The following is a 27,565-nucleotide window of genomic DNA, read 5'->3' on the forward strand; positions in this document are numbered from 1 at the left end:
CTCCCGCCAGCAGCGTGACTGGGATCAACACCTTCCCCTGGTCCTAATGGCCTACCGTTCTGCAGTCCAGGAATCTACTAAGTGCACTCCAGCGGCCTTGATGTTCGGTCATGAGCTTCGGACCCCAGTGGACTTGGTGTTTGGGTCCCCCCCCGAGCCGGAAGTGTGCGGGGACCCCGGGTTGGGCTACCTCCACAACCTCCTCGCCCGGCTACGGGAGGTGCACCAGTTGACCAGGCAGGCTCTCCGAGATGCAGGCTCCCGGCAGAAGCGAGCTTATGATACCCGCTGCAAGGGTGAAGGACTCTTGCCAGGTCAGCATGTGTGGGTCTACAGCCCGGAGAGGAAGAAAGGGCTTTCCCCCAAACTGATGAGCCAGTGGGTTGGACCCTGCACTGTTCTCGAGAGGCTGTCCGATGTGGTCTACAGGGTGCGGCTGGTCAAACGGAACAGGGTGGTCGTACTCCATCGTGATCGCCTGGCACCCTATCAGCCCTTGAGTCCACCCAGGGAGGAGCCAGGGTCCCAGCTTCAACTGCAGGCCCCCAACCTGGCCTCAGAGGCGGCTGGGGACCCACGAACGCCCTCAACGACGCCGTCGCCTTCCCCAACACCTCAGAGACTTTGCTATGGACATGCCGGTTGCTGGGGACAGCTAACCACTCAGGTGGGGGCTGTGTGGCGTGTTGGGGGAGCAGCTAGTTCTCTCCCATCATGCCTTTGGACATGTACTGCTGTTTTCATGTTCTTGTTTTATTGCTTATGTTTACATTACTTTTAACTGTTACCTTGAATGTTGTGTTTATGCTGCAGTATAATTTCAATGACAGTTATTGCTGATGAAAGAATGTAGTACCGTGAGTGAGTTCAGGCTTGTGGTTATTGACCCTCTGTAGCACAGTGTGGTACAGGTGTGTGTGTTTAAATAAAGAGCTCCCCCTACCAGTTTGGGGTTGAACTGCAAGCTCAATCTCTCCGTGAGCTTCTTTGTTGAGATTCCTCTGCATGCCACAATATATATTTATAATGTTATCCTCTACCCCCATGTTTTTGCACATGTCGAGGATCGTGTCAGGATACATTTCACTGTGTGTTATACTTGTATAACTATGCATATGACAAATAAAGAACCTTGAACCTTGAACCCCCTATGAGCAAGCACTTTGGCGACAGTGGGAAGGAAAAACTCCCTTTTAACAGGAAGAAACCTCCGGCAGAACCAGGCTCAGGAGGGCGGCCATCTGCCGTGATTGGTTGGGGTGAAAGAAGGAAGACAGGATAAGACATGCTGTGGAAGAGAGCCATCTGCTATTTTTTTACAATTAATTTGTCCTACGTCACAACCTCACAGGAATAGATATGCATGCAGTCCCCAGTCTGAACATAAGCATCAGTCATATTGTTCCTTTTTTTCTCATTCAGTCTTAAGTATGTCTGAGAGTTACAAAAAATGGCTCTCAGGAATGTCTAACGTTAGCTGATTTGTGGTTTTATGTGCCAGGGTTTATAAATAAATCTCTTCTCCTATTTTTGTGGGACTCCTCTGCCTGTAACAAAGATTCCTTGAGCAAGAAACCTGCATAGTTTCTCCTCTTTGATTGTCTGAAAGGCATGCTATTTCTTCTCTCAGTCTTTACTGTATGGAGGTAAAATTTCAGATCCTTCTATTTGTGAGTGATTGTCACAACATTGGACAATCACATCAAATCCCTCTGCAGTTATCAACGACATCAATCAGGAGCCTGGGGAGACTGATGAGGGCAATCTCGTACTATAGCAATGCTAGACTGGTGATGGTCTCTTCAACTAATGGTTCCTATTTTAAGTGATGATGTTGCTCCATAAGGATGCTAAACGCAATGTAAGAGCTACAGAAAGAATCCAAAACAACATACTGCCATACTTTAAGATACACTATTAAGACAATATGCCTTTTCCCTTGCACAGACATTTAATACAAAATCAGATGAAATGCTGCCTTAGTTGCACAGTTTAAACACATGTCATCCTGCAGAAATCACTTTCTCACTTATTATTCCTTCTATGCTTGAAGATCTGTTCCTGTTGTTGACCATTAATTATCGCCGAAAACCTCTAGTGGGATCACTTTTATTTGGATTCGGATAACAAAATGAAATGAAATCATTACATTGTGCCTAAGGAAACACACACTTTTTGGACTGTAAATAAATAGTATTATCATTTTAGTCAGAAAGCAAACTATAGTCTTCTACTTTTGAATAATGTGGTAAAATTAAAAGTAGCACTGTACTAATGATGTGAACGTTAAGCTATGTGCAAAAGAATGTTTGTCTGTGAATGAAAACAGCAAAGAGAGAAGCAGCACGACTGAAAGGAAACATACTAGTTGCTACTTTCATTTACTAAGCATCCTGTGAGTATTTCATAAAATCAGATTTCAGTTTTCCTATGAGAAGATCACAAAGATGTTTATCCAAACCCCACATAACTGATAATTCATTCAGGGAAAATGGGATGCAACTTTCAGTGCTACCTTTGAACTGTATTTCAAGAATCTGTCTTCATACACATGGATTCTTGTCTTGCTGACTCCACTGGGACTTGACATTTACAATATTTTATACCACACCTGTGGACAGAGCTGCTTTCTTGTACAGAAAGTAAAAAAAAAACCCAAGTCTTGCCTTGTTTGCCTGAGTTATACATGGACACACTGTGGGGAATATTTTAAAGCCATGGCTAATCATCCAAGACAGGACCAAATGCTGATACACTGATGGAAAACAATTTGGAAATTAGAACAAATATATTGGTAAACTAATCTCGATAAGACCATTTGTGGTCAAATCAAATAATATTACTGTGATTTCTAATGTGGTGGCACTTAGATGATTCCTATAACATGAAAACAGATCAGAAAAAATGTCAGCCATCGCTGCTGCCAAGGTGATGTACGGGCAACAAAAAATACAATCAAGCTGATTGAACCAAACTTTATTTGTGCTCTAAAATTCAAATCTTCTGCTTTCTCCATATTAGATTTTGTTTGCATTAAGAAAACACTAATGTTTCAAACCATTCCACTTGACTTTCAGGACACAAGTCAAGCGATATAACTCAGTTTGCAGTATCCATTTCTCCGTGTGATGTCATTGTATTTGTTCTTGCATTAGTCCGCCGCTGGCTGTTAGTCTCAGGTAAACATTTACACACAACTGCAACACCCAGACTTTATAGCACTTAACCTACATTGTTAGATCCTGAACCTTTCAAATTTATGATAAGAAAAAAATGAGACAGCATATTTCATTTAGTCTCTAAATGTCACTTTTATTTGTCATACAAAAAAATTTCCTCTCGCATCCATTTGTTCCTAAACATTGTGCTATGTTTATGTCATAGTAGGGATGAAAGATGGTTGGAAGCAGATTTCAGGATCATTCATTCAAGTCATTTGGTAACTTAACCTTGAACAGACTTTTGTGAAGTCTAATATGAGTAAACTGATGGAACAATGTTGTTTTTGGATGCCTTTATTATAATGTTTCAGATACAGGTCGTATTTAAAATTTGGACGCTAACATGAACACTACTTTAAGATCATCAGCTGCTAACTATGGCAGCACAATTTAAAATGTGTATCGCTATGATAGCGCTATAACAATGGACTGGCATCTTCAGCATCTTTCTTAATCCAGGACTAATATCTGAAAGCAGGTGGAACAGCTTAAATCAAGCCCAAACAGTAACACAGTAAGATGCATGACTTCAAACTTCACTCATACAACAGTTTCCAGGCAAAAACATCCACCACCTTATTCAGGGCTCTCACTTTAGTGATGTATATGATATATTTCTTTTTTGGCATCTTATAACTTGGTGTCTTACATGATTTATAAACCAAATTTATACTTGATCTAAAGAAAAACAAAGCATTTATTTTTTTCAGCACTGCAGTAATAATGTCACAAAGTCTGAATCTGAGCACGCGCGTTCTTTAAAATATATTGCTATGATAGCGACGGATAGAGAGTAACTAGTACAATATTTAATGTGACTGGAAATCCAGGTAGCCATCTCCAGTCAGCACACTAGGCTGTGGTTCCTTATGGGATCAAATCATTTTGGTCATTTAGCATCCATCATATTCCATGTAGTCTAACTCTGTCCATATAGTTACAAGAATAATCAACATTTCTTTCATGTTCTTTTCATGATTCTTCATGACGAATGTTTGGGTGGTTTATCTGTTTGTTTTAAATTAATGGGTTGGTTACATGCCCAACTGATGGTTTGCTTCTCCTCCTCCTCCTCATTATTGTTATTGATGATAATACTATTATTATTAAAATTGTATTAATTCACATTATTATTAACATTATAAACATTATAACCTTAGAAATAATAATAATAATTATTATTACTTTTTTTAACCTGAAGTATATAGAACTAATGCAGGCTGGAGACACATGGTAATATCATGTTATAAACAGTGTCCAGGTCATTAGTCAAAAAAATAATTACAGTACATTACTTAATTACTCACTGCAGAAAGTAATTTGTATAAAGGTTTAAAATCAACCCAAAAGATACCTTACACAGATTGCCACGGTGATTCTACAAACGTGCACATGTGGAAATGGAAGCTACAACGCCGTACAATCCTGACTGCTCATCACTGCTTTTTGTTACCTGTGGAAGATCAGGCTCTGGCTGCTGTGCTGGGGGTTGGCATGCAATCATTCTGGGCTCTTGGCTGGGTTTATGTTAGCGTGCAGTCTGTGCAGATGTTTACAAAGAGACTGTGTTGGTATTTTTAATGCAGTTGTTCCTGCTCTTGGCGCAACTGCACTTCACCATTATTTTCAGCATTTTCTTATTCTAGAAAAAATAGATATTTTAACAATAAAATATAAAAAAATAAAAATAAGTGCAATGTCCAGATGATTGTAGTGTAAGTGCAGAGAATGAAAAAGACACATTTTTTTTTTTTTTTTTTTTTTTCTGTCTGTCTGGCATGCAAATAACTGATGAACCTTTGTAACAATGTAACAACATAATTGCAGCTGTAATGTGATTACTGAATTTAATACAGTAATGTGTTCCATTACTGAAAAACCTAATGTGATAACAGTAATGACTTATTTTGGAATGCATTACAGGCAACAATGGTAACAAACAATAAAAAAGACATCAGACTGTAGACCTGCCATATTGCTTAAACATGTAATATGTTATTGGATAACAGCTTTTCTAAGTGTTGTGCAGCTCTTTGGAAATATGTGAAGATTTAAGTGTGCATTTCGGGGAACATTTCTCTGTCCAAATTGTGCCATATTCCCTGTCTTCCTGTGTTTTTTCTGTACACTGTTCAAGACTAAGGTGAAGGTGAAGGTTCATACCCTGCCAATGAGTCAATAAACATCAGTCATGCCACCACTACAATTAGATTAACACCCTGTTTAGCAGCTGTGTAAAGTCTATAGGTCTGTAAAATACAAATGTGTCATTTGTGATATATGAAAGATAATCACAAACGTTCATGGATGAGCAAGCATAGGATCCGTGACTGACTATTTCATTTCCTATTACGAAGGTCTTGGTGTGGTATTATTTAGAGTATGTGATTCCTTGTTAAAACCAGTCCCTCTGAGGCCACAGGTGCAGATTAATTTGGAGGCAGCCATATCTCAGGTGTGTTGCTGGGCAGACAGAGTGTAGTCTATGGTGTATGAAAGCTGTGGCTTGTATAATGAAAATCGGGCATGTGATTAAGCCCTCCGCTGTTAGGAAATAACACACATAACACATTTTACGAAATCATATTTTCATTCCTTTTTTCAGTCATTATCTGAGTTTGAGGCTCTGAAGGGAAAACATGTCACTATCTACGTTGCTTTACGCAAGAGATTTTGTCACAGAAGCTCTAAATAAGGTGTGAGTCACAATGTTGCTATTGCAGAAAGAAATGCTGCTATTGCAGAAGGAAACTAGTTGAGAACAGCTGTTGTGCGTCTCAGAGCAGAGGCTTCTTTATTAGATGCAGTGCAAGATGTGTAGATCTTCAGCATTTTGACAATTTTTAATTTTTAAAAGAAAGAAAGAAAGAAATCAAAGAAAACTATTAGCTTCTGTTCTTAAGGCTTTTCTCTGGATTTTGAATTAACAGTGAAAAAGCTGTTGTATATATAAAAGTTTATGCTCTCTGTTATTAAATGAATCAAACCCAAACAGTAACACAGTAAGATGCCTGACTTCAAACTTCACTCATACAACAGCTTCCAGGCAAAAACATCCATCATCTTATTCAAGGCTCTTACTTTAGTGATGTATATGATATATTTCTTTTCTTATATCTTATATCTTGGTGTCTTACATGATTTATAAACCAAATTTATACTTCATCTAAAGAAAAACAAAGCAAACAAGCTTTTATTTTTTTCTGTACTGCAGAAGTAATGAGACGGAAGTCTGAATCTGAGCACGCTCTCATTTTAGTTTAGACACTATACGTCCATCATCACTCAGTGGCTGATGTCTGCACAGATGGCTTTAGAAGCAGATGCTATCAGTCAGGGTTCAGCTCCATTTGGGTCTAATCACTGATGCTCTGTGTGGCCTGTGTACTTGTGTACATGTGTAATTGTGTCCACACACACGTGCGTGAGTGAGACAGCGCATGATATTTTCCTATTAAGACAACTAAGAACTACACTGGCAATGTGAGTCATGTGCTTCTTTTTAAAAATACATTGCATATGCATATTTGTGTGTATATGTGTGTGTGTGTTGTTTTGAGGATTAGTCACTTCTAAAAGTAGCCATCCCAAAGCCAATAGCTAAACAGATGAAAATATTTTTTACCCCATTACCCATTAACTTGTAAATCTTCTGTCCATCCCATCTGTGTGGCCTGTGACCTTTTAAGTGAGTGGGATGTAGTGTGCCCAGTCACTCATCTTGCTGCTTAGCCGTGGCACTAATCACAAAATTAACTGCAGCTAGACTTCACTGTCAAACTATCTCATTCACTGAAGCACCTTGGTGGCCAGATGGGTACAGCTTGTTCCACATAACCCCTGTGTCCACTCTTAGAGTCTGAATTGGGAACTGTGTTTCACAGCGTGCGTCATCTCTGGATGGAGCTTTTGTATCCAGGCTTTGAAAACTTTTAGCTCTCAACAGAGGCACAGTCTTATTGGGGAGAAGAATTTGAGGACTTTCAAACTTTTGTAAGGACATCAACATCACTGAGTAAAGCAGAAAGGATTCACAGTGGTAAATGTGTGATGCACTGAAGGTTCTCAACTTCCGGATGTATCTGTGTTTAGCTGAAATGCATACAGTATTACTAGTCCAGTGTTGCGCTTTGTTTGTTTGCTCCTTTCTTTTCCATCTCCTTCATATCACAGTAGCTTTGACATATAAAAATATCCTTTCAGTATGACGTTGGTCTGGTCTACAGCCTCTTGTCTGATTTTGATGAACAAGAAGTGGCAAAAATGAGAAAGAATCATAAATGGGAAGGAAGTGTTTGTTTGACCCATCTTCAAGGTGCATCTCTAAGAACCTCTTATTGCACATTAGAGCTTTAGACAAGCTCTTTGAAGTGCTACCATGGTGATGATGATGGGGATGAGAAATGGTTTCCAGACTGTGCTCTGTGTGTGTGTGTGTGTGTGTGTGTGTGTGTGTGTGTGTGTGTGTGTGTGTGTGTGTGTGTGTGTGTCTTTGTTTGTGTGTGTGTGCATGTGTGTGTGTGCATGCAGGTGTGTATGACATGTTCAGATACCTTAAACCCACACTGTTATTAAACAGTCACCAGGGGACAACTACTGTGGTTACAAAAAGACATTTAATTTTATCCAAGTCTGTACAATCTGACCCTTCTGCCTACTTGATCTTTGGCTTCACTAAAGACTTTTTGGGTGAGTTTATGGTCGTAATTGTTAGTTTCACACATCAGGGTTAACTTTTAGGTGGGGCTACCATGTAATTGATAACTTGCTACCATATAAACATCCTCACAGTCTGTTTCAAACCTCTAAGAAGGTGACATGTGGACTATGTCTATATTTTTCATACAGTTTTACTTAATGGTAGTTTTAGCCTCTCCATTTGACTTCATACAGCTTTGTTGAGTCTTGCAAAGCTGCATTCTTTTCTTACCTGATTTATTTTGTGTGGCTTTGCCAAAAATACAAAAATATGTGATGACATAACTGTGTTTTATTCAGTTATTCAAACAGCCATTTTAGACAGGCTCTGAAATAGGTTAATTCCCTTAAACGGCCTTACCCTTATATCAGAAATAAACATGTCCACAGTCCAGACATGAAAAACTGAAAAGATTGAGTTTTAACATATGTCACTGCTCAGTTATATAAAAACTGGAAAATGTGTCTTTTTTTTAATGTTTTAATGAAATCAGAGCAATTTAGGATGAATTAGGTGTCACATTAGTGCCACATTAAATGTAAAAAATCACGGAATTGATTCATCAAAAACTTACATCAAAATACTCCTCTATACTTCATTTATAGAGGATTATTTTCCTATTAATCCCATTGTAATTAAATTGGCTATAAATCCCTTAGAGAGCATTATACTAAAATTAAACCTGGCAAGAAATCTAAAATGAAACAAACTCTTTCTATTGAAAACATTTAATTGGCAGACTTTTTTTTAAATTCACAAATATTACATGGTTCAAGCTATAAATTTATATCTTGTGAGGACCTCAAATGAAACTGAAAGTTGCTTTTATATAACTTCTCTGGTTTCAACCAAACCCTAATTTGATGAAAAAAAGATTTCAAATCACTTTTATCTAGACTTAACTTCTAGCTTAAATCTGTTCAGTTGAGAGGACAATCACACATGCACATGGAAAATAAACACATCAGAACTATTCATATGAGCATCCTTCTTGAGGTCCATGTACAGTAAGCTTGCAGTCGTGGTTAAATAGCTTCATTTTGTACAAGGGAAACTAGATAAATAAATAAGTAAATAAATAAAAAAATATTCAATCTAAATTACTCGATTTTTTTTTAAATTTATTGCTCTCTCTACATTGCTATTATTAATATGGTTTTTGTAATATGAAACAGTAGAGTGGGGCGTGTGTGTGTATACAGCAGGTAGGTAATGAAAGATCCATCCATCAACTAACCGAGAAGGGTGCTTCAGCTTGGAAACCATTTAGACTACGTGATTAAATCAGATGAAAAAGATGACAAATTACAGAGCATTAATAAAAAACAGGTCCTGACAAAAGTCTAAGCACAAGTCCACTGATTTTGAAAGCTCTGGACTGTGCATTTGACTTTAATTCCAATTGTATAAATGTGTTTCCCCCCCCTCTTCTTATTTGTCCTGAGACTGCACCAAATCGCTGCTTGTAATTTCTGCACAGCCGTTCCACTGAGGATTAAAGATGTTGGGTTAAGATTGCATAATACTGTGGGATGTTGCTGTGGCTTCGCACAGACATGTCAATATCTTCTTCAGTATATTACCTCTTGAAAGTCAGGGGCCATAGAAAACTGTAAAACACAGTCCATGATGGCTATGCTTCAAAATGTCCATACTGTAACTGTCCTTTCACATTATTGTGGAGGCCAGTGAGAATCAGTGGACCGGTTTCTCAAGATTGCAATAAGTCAGGGTGCCAGCAGCTCACTGGGTTGAATAGATAACCTTTATATGGTAAGGCTAATACAGGGCTGGGTTCAGATCCACCCTAGGCTATTTGCTGAATGTCTTTCCCCTGTGCTCATGTGGCCTGTTTTAACAGCAGAAAAGATGCTGGCAATCCATTAGACTAACTCTATAATGCTAATACTCTTAGTTGATAGTTTTGTGGTGAACAGAATCAACTTTTTGGGATTTCCTTACCTGGATGATTGAGCATGCATCAAGACTTCCTGAGTAAGGCCTCAGTCACACAGGCCTGGGGAAAAAAAATATACACCCTGCATGCACAGTTAGCAAGTAGTTGCACGCTACTTTTCACAGTGTAACTACCACTCTGCTAGTTTTAGCAGATATTTGCAGACATGTCAGTGTATTCTATGCTATCTACTGGTGACTGTGGCAACCAAGTTGTAACCATAGCAATTGCAAGGAGGTGTTTCATTGCAACATGCTATAGGTTGTTGCAACCAATGTCATGCATGGAACTTGCAGCCATTCCCCAACCGGTCACAGAATAGGCTACACATTTTCCCTGGTGACCAGTTGCTGTCCAGGGGTCCCTGACCAGACTCAAGGTCTATTTGACTGGGGAACTAAAAGCTAAACAGGCCTCAAGCTTGGAAGCACCTCAAGAGAAACAGAGGATTTTTTTTAATACTGTGACTGACACTTAACAAAATGTTACTCACAGATAGACAGTATTTATAACACAGGGCCACGGTCTGCTTTGCTAATTAATTAGGGTTCACTTAATAGTTAGTTTAATTATTCACTCAACCCTCAAAACAGTGAATTGTTGCAGATCAGTGGAGCAACATAAAGAGCTTCACTTTTCCATATGTCAGCACGGATATGAATGAGCTGCTACAATTTCCTCTCAGGCAGATCGTCTCTCTTAAATCCTCGTATTCCTAATGTTGCTTCCCTCCCCATCCCCTCTTTTTTAATACCTGAATTCAGACAGTACACAAACTGTGTTCTAAAAATAAGTTAAAAAAAAAAAAAAAACACAGCAGGATGCGCCAAGACTTGGCTTAAAACTGTTACGAGCGACGATTACATAAACGCTTTATAAGCTTTAATATTGTGAAACCCGCACACGCAAGGTCTGCATTTAACAGAGGGCTCTCACACCTACATAAAAGATACATACAGTGATGTTAAATCAAAACTAGAGCTGCTCGGCTCTGGTTAATACTCATTTGTGCAAAAAAGTGATTATGAGCCATACTGTACGTAGTTATGTTTTGTGACAGTGCCCTCTTGTGGCTATGGTACTTTTAGCAGGAATAGAGGACCTGAAATCTTACTAATCACTAATTAGAGGTGAAAAATATTTGCTGCTACTTCTTTGGAGTGCTAATTCCTGAAACAAGGCCATGTGGAGTTTTCAACGGGTTAATAGACTGGATGAGCCATTCTGACTGGTTATTCGTTTTTGGAGAACTTTACATTTCCTCTAACAGCAGCATTGTGCTGACCTCTGTTGGTGAATATATCAAAGCACACAGGTATCACAATTCTTTCAAGGCCTCACACACTAAAACTGGAATGTTTTCTGAGGATTTAAAAATCAGATATCCATTAAACTTTACATTTATCAGTAAATCCAGCAACCAACCTCTATTTTAAAACCACATGGCCTCTTAATACCACACAGACACACAGAGGCTGTGGTTTGAATGACAGGTGGAATATTGGATGCAGACTATTGGCGGGTTAGTTGAGGATTAGTCCGCTGAGCACTTCATCCCCCCCAACAAGCTGAAATAGAAATGAGGGCTTTAATCCAAAATGGAAGGGCCTGTGGCACAGAGCGGAAGGTAAACAAGAATATGCCATTTGTTATTGTTCTTTAGCTTTATAATCCTCCATTACAATAGCACCGAGTTCTGAGACTGTCTGTGGGCAATATATCTCAATGGATCTCAGTGACCCTCAATAATTCAGTTCACATAATGTGACATAGTTCATGGACCACAAGAAATATTAATCCAAACACCTTTGAGTTCCCTTACAGAGTATAGCACATTAGCATTCAAATTCAGGGGAGCTGTAGTATCTGATGCTCGGTAAGCAGCTGAATAAATGCATGTGCTGCGACATTAATTATTAATGGTGAGTGTGTATGCAACTGACCTTACTGGCCTCACTGGTTCTTGGTCAGCAGTTTCATAATGTGTAATAGGAAAATGGATCCACTCCTCTGCCATAACTCTCACCTTCGATGCACAGAATTTAAATGATGTGCTGTATTTCTAATGAGAGAAATATGTACACAAACCCACCTCTCTGCTGAAGTGATAATATGTACAGTTCATCTCTGATGTGACTCAGTAAATCTCCATAAAGCATTCATTCATGACCTCTTGATTATCCTTTTTTTATTTTTCTATTTTTCTATTCTTGGGTTTAATATATGCCAGCATATGCTCCATTTAATGTACTTTCACTGCCATCTCAAGGTTATAAATGGAACTGCATGTTTAAGCAATGCTGTGGCACACCAGCGTGTAGATACTGCTAAAAATAACCAAAAATTATGGTTATAAAAAAAATATAACTAATAAAATTATAACAAAAGTTTGCCAAAAAAAAGGTTATTTTCATTATTTGGGATTTTATATGAGTTTTACTTTGGCCTTAAGTGCTAAACAATTATGGAAAAGGATAATAACATTTTCCTGGCATAGTCAAATTTGTTTCTAATTATCTTTTTTTCTGTTTTCATACAATACTGGGATTGATTTTATTCCATTTATGATATAATTGTGTTTTTTGTATATTTTCCCATCTTTTATGGGACTCAAAATACAAAGCTTAATAAATTTCTTAAGACCACTTTTCATAAAATGAAAACAGAAATATTTTACAAATCTATCAAAAGAGTTCTTTAAAACAAAACATTTGATTGTTGTTTATTAGTAAAATAACACACTATAGTCACACTTTATGTCCCAAAATATGCTTTGCTATATTTTTGTAATTTTTCTGCTTTTATGTAAAACTGTAAATTTGAAAATCCATGGGTAACAAAAATAACTATATTTTAGCCTTTAACATATCACTTTAATAAAAAATCTTATGCAATTTGGTGGATTAACATTACAGAAACATAAAAATAATTTTGAAAATTGATGCTGCTCATTTAGCGCAGCTGTAGCATTAACTTACAATGGGTTGTCTACTTAATCTGTTAAGCACTGTACATGTCCTTTGCTGCACACGTCAGCAGAGTGCTTTATTAACACCACAGTTAACTGCTGTCAGCACTGTTACTTTCCAGCGATGTTCTGTTATTGCAGCCAGCGTCGTCAGCTTAAAGGTTGTGGAAACTGCTGTTCAGAGATAGTTTTAGATGTTAACTCATGTTTTTTTGCTTCTCCTACTGTCCTCACTTTTTCAAACATGTCTTTATATCTTTATGAAACCCTAAATATGAGTTTTGTATGGTTAGTGCGTCGTGTTCACCACTACCTTTGTACATTGATTGAAAGCAAGTCACATCATGCAAAAGCACCACAGAGGAACAGATTATATGTCTGTATTTATTTTCATCAGAACACAATTTTAATCATTGTAGCAGTAGTTTTCATACTTTTCGAAAAGATCATGACTTGTGAGACTGTTTTATAAATCATTTCATCAAAGTTGTTTGTAGAAAAATTAAAGAAGTTACTTGAACTAAAGCATCTATAATATTACAATATACTGGTAGTATAATAGTAATAATAATAATCATAATCGCAATGATATTTCTATATGCCTTTGAACCTTTTTCATCTCTATAATCATAAATCATTCGCTTATGCACACACAAAGCCACAACCTTCCACAATAAGGTTGCAAAGCTGAGGACAAGTCTATTGGTTAAACCTCACCACGCTCTCTTTTAACATCAATGATCTGAGACGCTTAAATAAAAAAAGGATCAGAAGTAGAAGAAGGAGGAGAAGAAGAAGAAGAAAGTAACAGCATGACATCAACTCAAAGTACACAAGGAGAGACATACATTGTTCAGCATACTAGGGAACATATTTACAACCAAAAAAGGAATGGGCTTCTGCATAGATCCACAGGATAGAGAACAGAACTATTGTGAAAACAGAGAGAGGCTGAGAAAGAGTGAAAGAGGGCAATATTTGTGTACATATTATTTAGTGGTAGGTGCACAGGGTGGTCGGGGCAAGAGGCATACATACGCTATATGTGCAGGGGTAAAACACAAAATTCGATTTTTTGTAAGTCAGTGTGTAATGGAACGTGATAGACCGTAACCTATGATCGCTACAGACCGTTGTCTGGCATCTAGTCTGAATCTATAGGACCCTACACAATTTCTTCTCATTATAATGCAGTAAAAAATTTGACGAACCAATACATACAAAAAAATAAAATTATCACAGAGTAACTGTTGCGTGCATGCCTGCATTACCAACAAAAGTCAAATCAGAGATTTACATCAGTCAAATCTAATTCTTTTTTTTTTCTTTTTGGAAGAAATCTTGCACACAGAAATGTCCATACTTGGTGCAAACATGTGTGAAGGCGTGTGATGGACAACACATATGCACAGCATTCGCACCCATGCAACCACAGTCAGGATGCTCTGCTGCGTGTAAAGCAAACATGCTCTCTGCATGACTTTTGAATGCAGGTTTATCGAATAGGCACGTCCGCCGGTTGGCTTTTGGTGGCTGCTGGATCGCAGCATGACCGCCGGCCATTAACGGCAGGATGAAATCACAATCTGCTGAACATATTACACTTCAAGGTGGACTCATCTCTTACATGTGCTTGTGACAAGGCTGGCATGACACTTGCGAGGCAATCTATGTATTCCTTCTAATGTCCATTATGTGTCATTATGAAAAGCACTGTGTCATGCTGTATTTTAAATTTGATTTATTTATGCTTTGGCACCATTAACCGCTGCCTGGCCTTGTCTGCACATCCTCTACTGCATTTCATGTTATGGAAATTTGGGGGAAGAATTTCCTTAAGACGAGAAAGGAAAAATGCAAATAATACCGAGTCTGTTTTGGGGCAATGACACAGTTATTACACACTCTACTGTGCAATCACTGTACTGATTTCACACTAAAATGCATGCTTCAGGACTGCAGCTAATATCAGATAGGTAATGTTGCAAGACCCTGTGTGGTGAAAGACAGCTGTGGTTTGCCACATCTGTCCCACTGCCACAAGGTCATTTAAACACAAATGAGCTCTCTAAAGAGACTCAGAGACATAAACCTACATCTATGCATAAGAACAAAAGAAGAGCACACAGCAGCAGCAGCACACATGGACCCGAGCCAGTTTTTTCAAGGGCTCTGCCTTCCTGGTTTCCGTTTATCTGTCAGACCTTTTGTGGTAGGCCTTTAGCAGAAGTGTCAGTGGAAAAGAATAAATCTATTGCCATCTACTGGTGGCCAATGGTATAGCAGCATTGTTCTGAAACCGGAAGCAGTCATTTATGATGGGCATGGGTGTGCCGTGCCACATGACCATGAAACAGTTATGTATGCATTTCATGCAAGCAGCAATGGTAATGAGACTGGGGCAGGGTCTAAACAGTAAGTGCCAAAATAAGCCAATATACTTATTACATAGAAATTGTGTGAATAATGATGAATTTTAAATCCTCATATAAGGTTAATAATAAAAGTGTTGACATCAGATATCAGACTGGACATCTCATATAAGTAATAAACATATTCGAGAGTGGGGGGAAAAAAATGCATCCAGCAAAAGCTGTTTATCTACTCATCTTTACCGGGTACCTGATCTCACAGCCTTGTTCATCAAAGAGACAAGAAATAAAACCAGAAACAAAAGAAGAAGTCAGCCCTTAAGGTCAAACCATTCCTCTCTTTTCACACACAGGTCAACATTTATAAATCAAAGTGTCAGCGGACCTAGATGATCACAGATAATGTGATTGGTGCAAACACAAACAATGGCATGCTCCTCTCTCTGTGTTTGTTTCTGTTTCTGCTTTCCAGTAACAGCCGGTGGAATACCTTTGTACTGAAACCGCATGAGTTCAAAATAATAACAATAACAGTAATAATAAATGAGCCAGGTTTTTACCTTTTCTTTACTAACAATTTGGATGCAACCTTTTTGAATGTGCTTGATGTCTGTTTTGATGGCGTTTGATCTGTATATCTTAATAAGCCCTTTACTTAATGAGACAGGAGTTTGACGTGTCAGGAGAAAAAGTACAAGACAGTGGGCATGCTACAGGAGCTGATATGGGATAAGATGTGATGCATTCAGGGAGTGGGGCTGAAGACAATCAACAAAAGAGGCTTTCATAACCTTGCAGCGCCTCCACATGCAGTTCATGTAATACACATTTGGATTCAACAGAAATGTCAGAACTGAATCAGCGCTGTGCTAATCAGATGTGGAATGTCAGTCTGTGTGTTGTATGTGACCAGCTCAGCACAAGGGGCCGGGGAGCAGGAATACAGTGTAAGAAACCGGAGTAGCTGCAGATAGCGAGCTACCGTTCCTAATGAGATGTTGACATTTTATCCTTTTTAGAATTACATGGGAATTATAGTTTAAAATTACGAAAGGTCATTAAAGGTAACATCCAGTCACTGTGTTTCCTTTGAATAAAAAGCCTGAGGTTAGGTTTTAGTTCAGGGGCAAACAGCAAATTGAGTTTTTGTTTTCAAGTAGTATTCATAGCATAGAGTGATTTATTAGTCATATTTCTGTTACATTTTTATTATGAACCCATGTCAAGGTGAAGAAGCCGATCCAAGGCTTAAGGGGAAAGGAGTAATAAATGCTGTTTGTATGCTGCAGACACTATTTGACTGGATAGTACCTTAAAAAAGATCAAGTCTTTTTATGACTGAATTAACGGTGCTAAATATACTGATCTAATGTTTTTTTATCCCAGCATCAGTCAGCTTTGCTCAGCCATGCTGACAAGTGGAGTTTTGTTTAGAATAACCAGAAGTAATGTCCTCGATTAAGACAAGCATAGGCTTAATTTCATTCGGTGAGATAAAATTGCCCTATCTCTGAATCTTATAGTTTTGTGTACACTAACAAAGGTGATCATTTTTCCAATAATTCATTAGGTTTACATCCACCATAAAAAGCTGACAAAAATGAACTTGTCACTCGCCACCCTGCTTTACTTGTGTCACTGTCGTCATTTTCACACATTAACTCCAGACAATGTTACGGCAGGTTAAAAACTATTTAATGAGGACATCTGCATTCTGCATGCAGCCCCGTAACCAGATGTCCAGAGAAGTATGTCGCTGCAGTGAAAGTGTGAAAACGACTCATGTTTACTTAATATTTTCTCTGCATTAAAAACATGATGATTTTAAATCCAGTGATCCAAAATCCTGGAAGTAACCCCTAAAAAACGTTTAACCTTTTAAAATTCTGATCATTTGTAAATTTTGTCCACATGGCTCAGCCCTGTCACAACATGAACCTAAAGCTTTCATCTGGCTCACCACAAATTGGATTTCATTTTTGTAGTTTTGACAGTCGGTTCTATTGGTCATGAGGACACTTTACGTAGTAGTAATGATGCTACAACATTCGCTGAGGTAACAAAGACAATGGAGAGCAGATAAGCACATTTTCTAATCCATTTCTTTGGCACCTGAAGTCTTCATGACAGTTACCTAAATGCAAAGAACCATGCATATGCATATGGCCTAAATTTTACACTTTATATTTGATCAAACCTCTTAGACTGAATAGCCAAAAATGAGGAATTATGGTCAAAGCTAGTAAGACCCACGTTGTATTAAAAAGAGCTCATCTGAGATTTAAAGCATTGGAAAAATGGAACGGGCCCTGGTTTCTAATGCCAGGTTTTGCTATTTTGGATTTAAAAGCAGCATTAATGGGTCAATGTTATCTCACAAAACAAATTAAGGGGAAACTGTAAACCTGCGTTAAACACTGTATTTATTATGGACATCAGAACCACATTCAAAAAAGTCAGTGGTGTTTAATGAGATTGTGGCCATGAAAACACCATGGCAGAGCTAAGTGACATCTGAGGGGGCCTCCATAAAAATCATCTGCCGTACCAGCCTGTTAGGTAGACTTTTGTGTCAGCAACACACACTCATTCTCTTACACACACATGCTCACACGCACACAAGTAAATTTAGAAAACGCACACACAGACAAACTTGCAAGATATTTCTCTTTTTCTTTACACGTTGTCTGTCTTATTTCAAGGCAGACACATTTCCTTCCTCTATGAGAGACTCAGAAACAAAGACAAAGGATGAACATTAAAAAGAGAATATGATTGTGTTATTCCATAGTTAGCCAGTGCAACAGAAACCAATAATTGGAACACAGTGTAAAAAAGCGTAGTGAGAGAAACTCAGCCACGAGGAAGCTGACCTTCCCTCTCAACAAAGGCTGTGGCATTGTCCCCTTTCCCTACAGAAGGGACTGTTTGAACCCCGCAGTATGTCTGTTTGTTTAGTTATTCATTTGTCTTGATTGATTCCCGTGTCTTTTAATATCAAAGCGTCCCACATTTTCCATTTGCCAGAAAGCGTTGCAGGATGTCCACAGGCGTACAGCTCCAGCCGCTCGCACAGCTGTGGCTGTATTTTTCCACATCGGTTGCCATGGTGAGGGAATCCCCCACCCCAACAACCTCACCTTCTCCTGGCAGCTCTATCACTCCTCGTTGGCAGGGCTCTCCTCCAGAGGCGTGATGGTGGGGAGGCCCAGTCCTGTTGCATTGTGGGATGCTGTGAGGCTGGCAACAGTGTGTAGGAGGACAAGGACCAGCAGGCAGAGTTTGAGCCGGCTGTTACACAGTCTGCAGGCTGCTGAGGAGCTGAGGGAGGTACGGTGCTGGCATGGTGGGTGAGTTCTTTTCAGGGTCCCCCGGGAACGGTTGTCTGCTTTCAAGTACCACCGTACGTCACAGCACTCTGCATCTGGGTCCACACCTGATGGATAGTCTTCCAGCAGCCCTGGAGGTTGTTTTTGGGGGTGGGAGGGGTGTAAAGAAAAAAGAGTGAGAAATGCACTTTTCTGTGCAGCATTTTTAATAAATTCATACTTGTTTTTGCTTTTTAAAAAAAAGCAAAAGAAAGAAAAAAATGTTTCCTGCTTCCTGTCTACGACCTACCTGCAAGAAGAGGAACAATGTAGTTACTGCATGCCTCTGACAAAGCTTCCATTTTTTGGATTACAGTTGACACACATATGCATATACAATGCAAAGACACAGCAGATAAAACTGAAAGAGCTCCAGAAGCTATAACCCTCTCACTCACTTATTTATGAACTCCCATAATCAGTCTCTCCTGCTGTACAGAGCACATATTTAATTTGCTGCCTCTGGTAAGAAAAAAAGTCCTTAAACTCTTCTGGATCCATAAATACTCATTAGTGCAAAAAATGTAGTTATTAACCATTATCCAAAAATATTTACTGAATGTGTATTATTAACTTCTAATTTATTAAGCCACAGCAAAAATAAATAGATGAATAAATAAGTAAATAAAGTTCCCAGGTGTTTGAGGAGCATACTATTTTCTTTTTAACAGATATGCAAAATATTTATAAAAATTTCTCCAAATAAATTGTTTTAGAAGGGGACGAGAAGAAATGGAGCGAGAGAAGACTTTACATGTTACTGATGTTGGGCTTATAAGACACATTGACAATGAAAAGAAAAGAATACTGGTTTGAATTTACTGTGAAAAAAACGGCCATATTGATTGTTCTTTATAATCATATATGTCTCAGTAAAAACTGGCACAAACAGGCAACTGATTCATCACATCTTATGCATCTCTGTTGTCAAGTAACCTCATGCTCAACATGACCACCAGAGGGCAGCATCAACATATGATGCCAGTGGGGACTCAACCCACATAGAGTTGTGTTCAAAGAAAAGTGCATCATGCTTTAATCCTCTGAACTTTTGGCATCTTGGCGCATCTGTCACTCGTCACAGAGAAGAATCAGAAACTACTGGTTGATTATCTTCAGTATTTGTTCCTGTAATACCTCAACATTATACTGCTGTCATGGGAACCAGAGGTGATTTGACTAAAAATGAGGTTGTGCTTGGTTAATTTTTGATTGGGTTTTCTAGTTAAAGTGAAGCAACTCGAGGGCTTCTGGTTACGTTTCAGTCATTAGTTTTATGAAAACCAATATTGGTGTGTCAAGGCTCCAGATCCCTGTTAGCTCTTAGATAGCTTGACCTTAAATATCCATGCAGATCTTCAGTTTTATATTTGCATTAACATAATATACACAAGTTAGTGAAATAAAAGGTTCAGATTTAAAATTCTTACAAAATGCACTTTTATTGAACAGCAGTATGTGGGGAAAAAGTGCCATTCTGACATGGTTAGCTATTATATTATGATTTAGAGCAGTGCATTAATAAGTGCATTCGGTATTGACACACACTAGTAATAAACGTGTTTTTCCCCCCACTAGAATCTTCTCAGGAACTCAGTCTTTCTAACAGAATAAACAGGCTCTGGTGAGACAGTTCCTGTGCCTACTCAGGAGGTAGCAGTTTCTGAAGGATGAGAGACTGTTGGTGATTGGTCAACTAAGCACTCTCATACATCTGCTGTTTTTTTAAACCCTGCTGCTGCAAACACCGATCAGGACCAGTAAACAGAATCCGGCATTTTTTCCAGTGGACGACATTTTGAAACATACTGATATACAGCAGTGCGCTTTGCTTTAAAATCCCAAAGACACGGAAATGCAAATCACTTTTATCCCTTTGGGTGGCTCCGGTCCATTCACGTTTCACAAATGAAAGCACCTTAAACTTTCACTGAGAAGCATTTAAAGCGCTCTGTATTGTTCAGGACAGACGGAGCATATGGACCTATTGTCTCAGTGCTGTAACGTGCAGCTGCCTCGTGGAGCTATGAGTAATTGGCAGCAATTTGTTGTTATGGTGTATCTCCCTGTCAGTCTGATGATTAGTCAGAACATCCTGTAAGTGTAAATTCATACGTGTTTTCTGCCTGTTCTTCTGCGGTTGTGCGCCTGAAGGATTACTGAGTGAAACGCTAAGCACATGTGCTTACTCATTGTAATCAGGCTGAGAGCGTGGCCTGCGGTAAATGAAGTAGGTGGGAGGTTAAAGGAAATTGATGTGTGGCTTTGAATCCCAGAATAGCAATACCTTAGCCCGAAATTTCACTGAGCACCAAAGCACACAGGATAAAATTACAAACACAGCAATATATCAAATGCACAATGATTATTTTGTACCTGTGCATATAAAACTGGGGCTGCCTCCGTGAATGAGATCATCATTGTCGGGCAGGACAAAGGGGCACCGCTGTTGCACCTCCAGGCAGTACTGACCACAGGGGATTCGATTGCTGCAGTGCATCTGGGTGGTCTGGAAGTACTGAGAACACAGCCAAGGCTTATAAACCATCTAGGTGGAAGACAGAGAGGTGAGAGGATATTGATGAGTTAGTAAGGCTTTTGCTGGATGACACGCACACACACACACACACACACACACACACACACACATGCTCACACGCTTGCATTGATGTGAATCATCATGACCTCCACATCTACTGATCCACACGGGAATGAGCAGATATCCTGGCGATCCTGATATCCACTGTTTGTGCTGAATTTAGTTGTTGCTGGGCAGTCATCACTTTGTCAGTCAATACTGAGATTTGTCCAGTTATGTTGAAATTGAGTATTGCTCTGCACTGAAACTGCACCCTTAACTGCTCTTATGCGAGCGGTCTTTAAGTAGAGCAACACAGGACACAGCAGACAAATGAATACCTTTTAAAATATTTGAGCTCCATTAAAAACAAAAAAGATAACATGCATGCTTAAATTCAAATATTGTGCCAACAAATTACTGTAGGACCATCACCAGCAAACTTTAACACAAAGTAGCATGGCTATTATCACTACCTGTACAATATTTGGATTGGGAACGCCATGTGTCTGTTTATAGCACTGACTATATAAAAGCCTTTTTTTACAGTTCAAGAAATTCGAGTGTGCTAAATGTGAACAGCACTGAAAAAGAATGTAATAATATGACATTTTTTTTAAAGATAAATTTGCTTTGTTACACCTAACGCTGGATGAAAATGGTGGGTCTGCTTTGCATTTACCTGTTGCTATGGCGAACTGTAATGATGGAGCTCCTTTGATAATAACATTTTTCATTCGCCATGCACGCACTTAACCCAGAGAGAGTATAATCAGGGTTGATTTAACTGACTCTGATCAGTCGTTCTGCAGCCAAAAACTGGTATTATGTGTAAACACGGTCGATAGAAATCAGTTCGCAAACACTCGATAACGCAAATCCTCCTGTTTTCGAGCCACTGTGTAAAGTAGTCATCTTCTCAGGTTAGCTCAAATACATGGAATCTGGTCAAAGCCTTATATTACATAATGCTTTTGCATTGGCATTGGTAAAAATGTTCTCGCCCATTTTCTCAGCTCAACAAGTGCACAAGTGGGGAAAAATGATTTACCTAGCACATTATTTTATCTTTTTTTCATGCGATAAGTCGGTCGCCTCATTGTGTGGTATTATCACCTGCAGCAATTAGATGGTATTTCCTGCAGCACCACTCCAGGGACTATGAGGCAAGCTAGCACCTGCTGTGCACTAATCATCACACCTAAAAGCAGTGCACCAAAGCACAGATCATATCACTTGTCCATACAGACAGAATATTTACATGTTGCCAGTATGTATGTGTGTGTGTGTGTCTGTCTGCCTGTATGTATAGGTGTAGGTCTACATGTGTGTTTGTGATATATCCAGATTAACAATAAAGAGTGTGTTGTGAATAACAAGAAAATATACCTAACATTACTAATATCTGCTTTACAAAGGTGATATTAGCTAATATAGTGTTAACTAGATATACAGATGAACAGTAGTCAATTAAAATGTCCTTTTCAGTCCTTTTTGAACAAACTTCTTAACTACATAGACCAATCAGGAACAATACTGCTGGCTGAAAAACATTTGCCATTTTGTTCCACTACATTGTATTTTTTTACAGAGAGACCTGGTTTCACAGCTGAATAACAGTATTGTAGATCAAGCATGCCCAGCCCCAGTGGGAATGGCACTCCCTGACAGCAGCATCCTCCCTCAGCAGGACAATGCACCATGACAAACCACAAAAAGTGCTCAGAAAGACTTGAAGAAAGATTCACAAAGACCCAGAGCCTGATGTGCACAGGACCAAAAGGATCTGCTGCTAACATCCTGTGCCCAGACAGCAAAGGACATCCTCAGAGTGTCCAGTGTCCGTGCCCTGACAGGCCATAATGTTGGCTTCAATTAAGGGGCTGCCTGAGGTAACTGCTAAACCTGAATAATATTTTACAAATTTGGTGTGAATATTAATATAAATTCAAGATAAATAAATAAAAAACAACAAAAGGAAAAACGTGCACCAACATTGCCCATGTTTAAATAAAGCTGGCAAATATTTCATACTTGGGGTGGGGGGATTAGCGTCAGTCTGAATGTCACATTTGTTGTGAGAAGAGATTATTTTGTTTGCTGCTCAAATATTCTTTTAAGTTAAAACATACAATCTGCAATATAATGATGTTGAATCAGAAATAACATGATTAAAAAAGCCCGGATGGTTCCATTTGCAATGCATATTTCAGACTGAGATGTAAGTATTGGTGAATATGTTCACATTCATAGACACTATGCAGTAAACTTCTCTGCACTTATATTTACAGCATGAGGCTTTTTATTGATACCACACACACTATTAAACACACACACACACACTGTCCTTCTCTGTAACCTGGTAGGGCAGCAAAAATATGGTCACGTGACCTTGAGTCATATCTTGCACACATTAAGTTAATATTTCTAATATAATAACACATTTTATGCAAATTTATGTGCATTTAAATGAATGTGCATATTTTTTTGTACCGTTTAGATTTGCTTACACACTAAAGTCATGAAGGTCTATCTTCAGAGAAAAGAAGAACAAAGAGTCCAGTGACAGATGGTACAGCCCCCGGAGAGACCTGATGTCAACATCATCAAGGCAGTCGTGGACTGCATTAGAAGACGCAAACAGTTGAGACAGCCTAAATTGAAAGAACAACCTTAGAAGAACCTTTAGTTGTTCATCCTGTAGCTGTCAGTGTGGAGAGATAAAGATAAACTGGATGCCAGGTTGCCTCTCATTCAGCGATGTATCACATTACATTAACAATGTAAGAGGCAATGACTGATAAGCAGTGTCTCTTTTGGTATTCATGATACATTTTCCCTACTCAGTAGAATCTGAAAAAACAATGTTAAAGTCAAGGTCTGTCTGGTCATTTGCACTGCATCCAAAACACGAAGCGGAATCAAAAACTAAAGAATCTATCGCACCAGCGAAGGAGCGACACCGTCTGAAGTGGCTTCAGAAGAAAAGTATAGTAAGTATAGTATAGTAAAACAGACTCAGTGAGCAGTGATGCTTATTTGTAAGACAAAGGACAGCAGTGTAGGTTAGATCTAGGTGATACCAACACATACATGGAGACCTCCAAACACATCAGTCAGCAGAACAGCTGCCAGAAACGCAGGAGATGTGACAAATGTGGTGTAAGGACTACAGCACACTTTGGCCCTTTGCCACACAGTTATGTCCGTTTGCACTCAGTCCCAGTTAGAGCAGCCTACTGCTGTTGCTGCATGTGAGAGCTCTACTCCCTCAACTATGAGTCTGCAGTGGAGCTGTGACTGGTAATTTATCATGTCAAATCGCAGAGTGGAAGGAAGACACAGCAAGCGAAAGCGATAAGGAGAGCAGTGTCTTAATAGAGACGGTGGTAGGATGGACTCTTTCTGTCCTTTATATAACTTTTGTGTTCTCTCAGTCCCCTTGGGGAGCGAATAAAATACAGCCTTCTCTTCAATCACAGGCTGTTAGTTAGAGGTCAGCCAGCTGGCTCTCAAATTTTTACACTCTTTTTTTCCATCACTTTGCACATGCTTTACATCTCTTATTCAAGACTGTTTTAATGGTTTTCACTGCGTCATCTCCCTTTGAGCAAGTGTCTCATACAGTCTCACAACACACACGTCATGGTATACGTTTCCAATAAACATGGACTATTGCAATTCATGAATATCAGGTTGTTCTGAAGGTTCTCTGAAAAACCTTCAGTTGATCCACAATGCTGCAGAAAGAGGACTGACAGGGACAAAATGAGAGGACATATTTCCCATATGAACTTCTCCTTATTGGTTTCCTGTTAAATCCAAAATCAAATTTAAAGTCCTTCTCCTCGCATACAAGGGCTCGAATAATCAAGATAATCTGATCTTAAAGACCTCATAGCACCGTATCACCCCAATACAGCACTTCGCTCTGAGACTGCAGGCTTACTTGTGGTTCCAAGGATATTTTAAAAGAATAAAGTCAAAATCAAGTAGATGAAGAAAATGAAGAAGAAGCAGGTGCAAAAAATACACTCAGTGTCCACAATTTTTAATAACAAAGGTAAGTAATCACGCTCTACTTTTTCAAAACAAACTAAATCCAGCTGGTTAGGTATAATGCTGCTGGCCTAATGGCAGCGGCACTCTTCCTCCTAGAGGCAGAACGCATCATAAAATGAAACAAAACAAGACAAAATATGACTCTGAATATTTCTTTGTAATTAAAAAAATAAACATTAAAGGGACTGGAGTTACAAACGATAGTAAGTTAGCTGTGTTTCTTTGCTTAAGTAGTCAAAGCAGGCTGAAGATTGGCTTCTAGAATTTGAAAAAGAAACCATAGTACGTAGATTCAGTGACTTCGCTCTTCATCTCTGCAAATACGACTCAACTATTTTTAAAGAGAAAGAACCATGCCGATCCCTCCCCTCCACTGTTGGTGATCTGCAGAGTTGAGACTCAGCTGTCTCCTGAATTGAATTATTTCATTACGATTAGTCTAATAAGGTTGTAATTGATGGAAGGCCTTATAGCCTGCCCCGTGGTATTGGTTTTAAGTGGCCCCGGAGGGCCCTGCCTTGTCAGTGCCTTGTCTTTAATGTTTTATCTGGACTTGTGGTTGTAGCTGAACTGCTGACGGGGAGACTCAGGGAGCTTGTAGCAACAAACCAAATTGCTGCAACACATTCCTCTTTAACCAGCAGTGCAATGCAGCAGATATGCACACAAACATATTTGGGGTCTCATGAGCAGCTTTGTCACTCAACTACCAGCTTTTCACTGGTTCATCCCATCTAGGCTCTCTCATTTTATCCTCTCTTCTGCTTCGTTTACTTTAAATGATCCTCATCTTCAATAATAGAACAGTTGAGGACAGTATAATAGCTTATAATTGGATTATTTTCATGTTCGATCAAACTGGGAGCACAGGAGTACAGTAAATAGCAATAAGCCAAGATGAAGATCAAGTGAAGGCTCATTGTTATAGAAACAATCTTTTTCTCTTTCTTTTGCACAGGTTTTAATTGATTGTCATCCAGATTTTGTCTCCAGTTTTCTGTACAAAGAGCGCAGAAAGAAAACACAAATGCACCATTTTCCCTCTGGATATGTTAGAAAACTAGAGCTTAAGTTTAAATGGAATAAAACGATGTACTGCATACAGACCACACAAAAAATCCCATATCCTGTAAATTCAAGCACATTTTCTACTTTAGTATGCTTTCCACATTGTTGTATGAAATGAGCAGTCCATTCAAGAAGTGACACTGAGGCAGTCAGAGCCATAAAGGGTCAAATAGAGGATATTCTTTAGTAGGAGCTAGCGTGTAAGCTATTCCCTTAGTTCCTGCAGCAGCAGCAGAAGCAGCAGCAATGCCTCATGGGACTCCCATGATAAAATTGAGCTGAAGGGTAAAACAGCAAAGGTTATGCCAAATATTATCTGTTAAACAACATGTAACACAGTGTAAAGCAAACCAATGGTCCCTGCAAAGAAAGAAAGCGCATCTATAATCAGTCTAATATGACTGCATTCCTATTATGCTACAGTATGTGCGTTTCCTTGTATGTGCACTGATTTAATTCATGCGTGCATACTGACTAGCCTGCGGCGTCTCTACCTGGCAAGCATAGAAACTATGTCAGCTGCAGCTATGTAGAGAAAATATAACGTAACTAATGATCTGAACAACAAGACAGACATTAAATAAACAGACATGGTTAGCAAAGGCGTTAGAGGAGCCAACAAGAATGTGACACAAAAGCACAAACAAGGCAGGCAGCAGACTGAAGCCCCATCACAATCAGTTGATTGAAACCAAGTAGAAAGCACTCACACAACTCAAAGAGAGTAGCCTATTCAATTACGTTCATGCTACATTTGAATGGCTGCGCGGACACTTAAGGGCCGGTTTCTTAACGATCTGCTTGTTGTTTTCGGCGGGCCCACTACAGTACAAGCACATTTTCACATCCACACAGGCACACACAAACTTCACCACCTCATATCTTTTAAATATGGGCTGCTCGTTTAGAAGACTGCGGCGCTAACGTAATTACCACACAGCAAGGGTGTACAGTATGACATTAAGGGAGGTTTGGTTTTTAAAAGGAAGAATAAAGACACTCAAACAAAGAGAAAGAGAGGGCAGCTGAGGTGAAAAAAAAAAGGAAAAGGAAACTACAGACGATACAAAGTTCACCAGGCTGTTATGCTGAGAAATTTGATAAGCCATATTTCAATGCAAGCGTTATGCTCAGTGAAAAGGGAAAACTACAACACGCATTATGAGCGCTGAATCATAAAACAGCAGCACTACAGGGTTATATGAAAAATGAATGAATGAAAGGTACGGTCATGGCAGTGCCTGAATTAATAATGACAGAATTTATTCCATG

General features: G+C 39.0%; 1 protein-coding gene across 1 annotated transcript in view; it reads right to left on the minus strand.

Moving 5' to 3' along the window:
• Positions 1–13,215: 13,215 nt before the first annotated feature.
• Positions 13,216–27,565, minus strand: part of LOC116316023 (transmembrane protein FAM155A) — an 86,110-nt gene continuing 71,760 nt past the window's right edge. The window contains exons 2-3 of the mRNA XM_031734473.2: positions 20,962–21,133; positions 13,216–18,677 (exon numbers count right to left, since the gene is read on the minus strand). Of these exons, the coding sequence (XP_031590333.1) occupies positions 18,376–18,677; positions 20,962–21,133 (474 nt within the window). The 3' untranslated portion in view covers positions 13,216–18,375. The remainder of the gene's footprint in view (positions 18,678–20,961; positions 21,134–27,565) is intronic.

Source organism: Oreochromis aureus, linkage group 16 (genome assembly GCF_013358895.1).
Source record: "Oreochromis aureus strain Israel breed Guangdong linkage group 16, ZZ_aureus, whole genome shotgun sequence".
Lineage (NCBI taxonomy): Eukaryota > Metazoa > Chordata > Actinopteri > Cichliformes > Cichlidae > Oreochromis > Oreochromis aureus.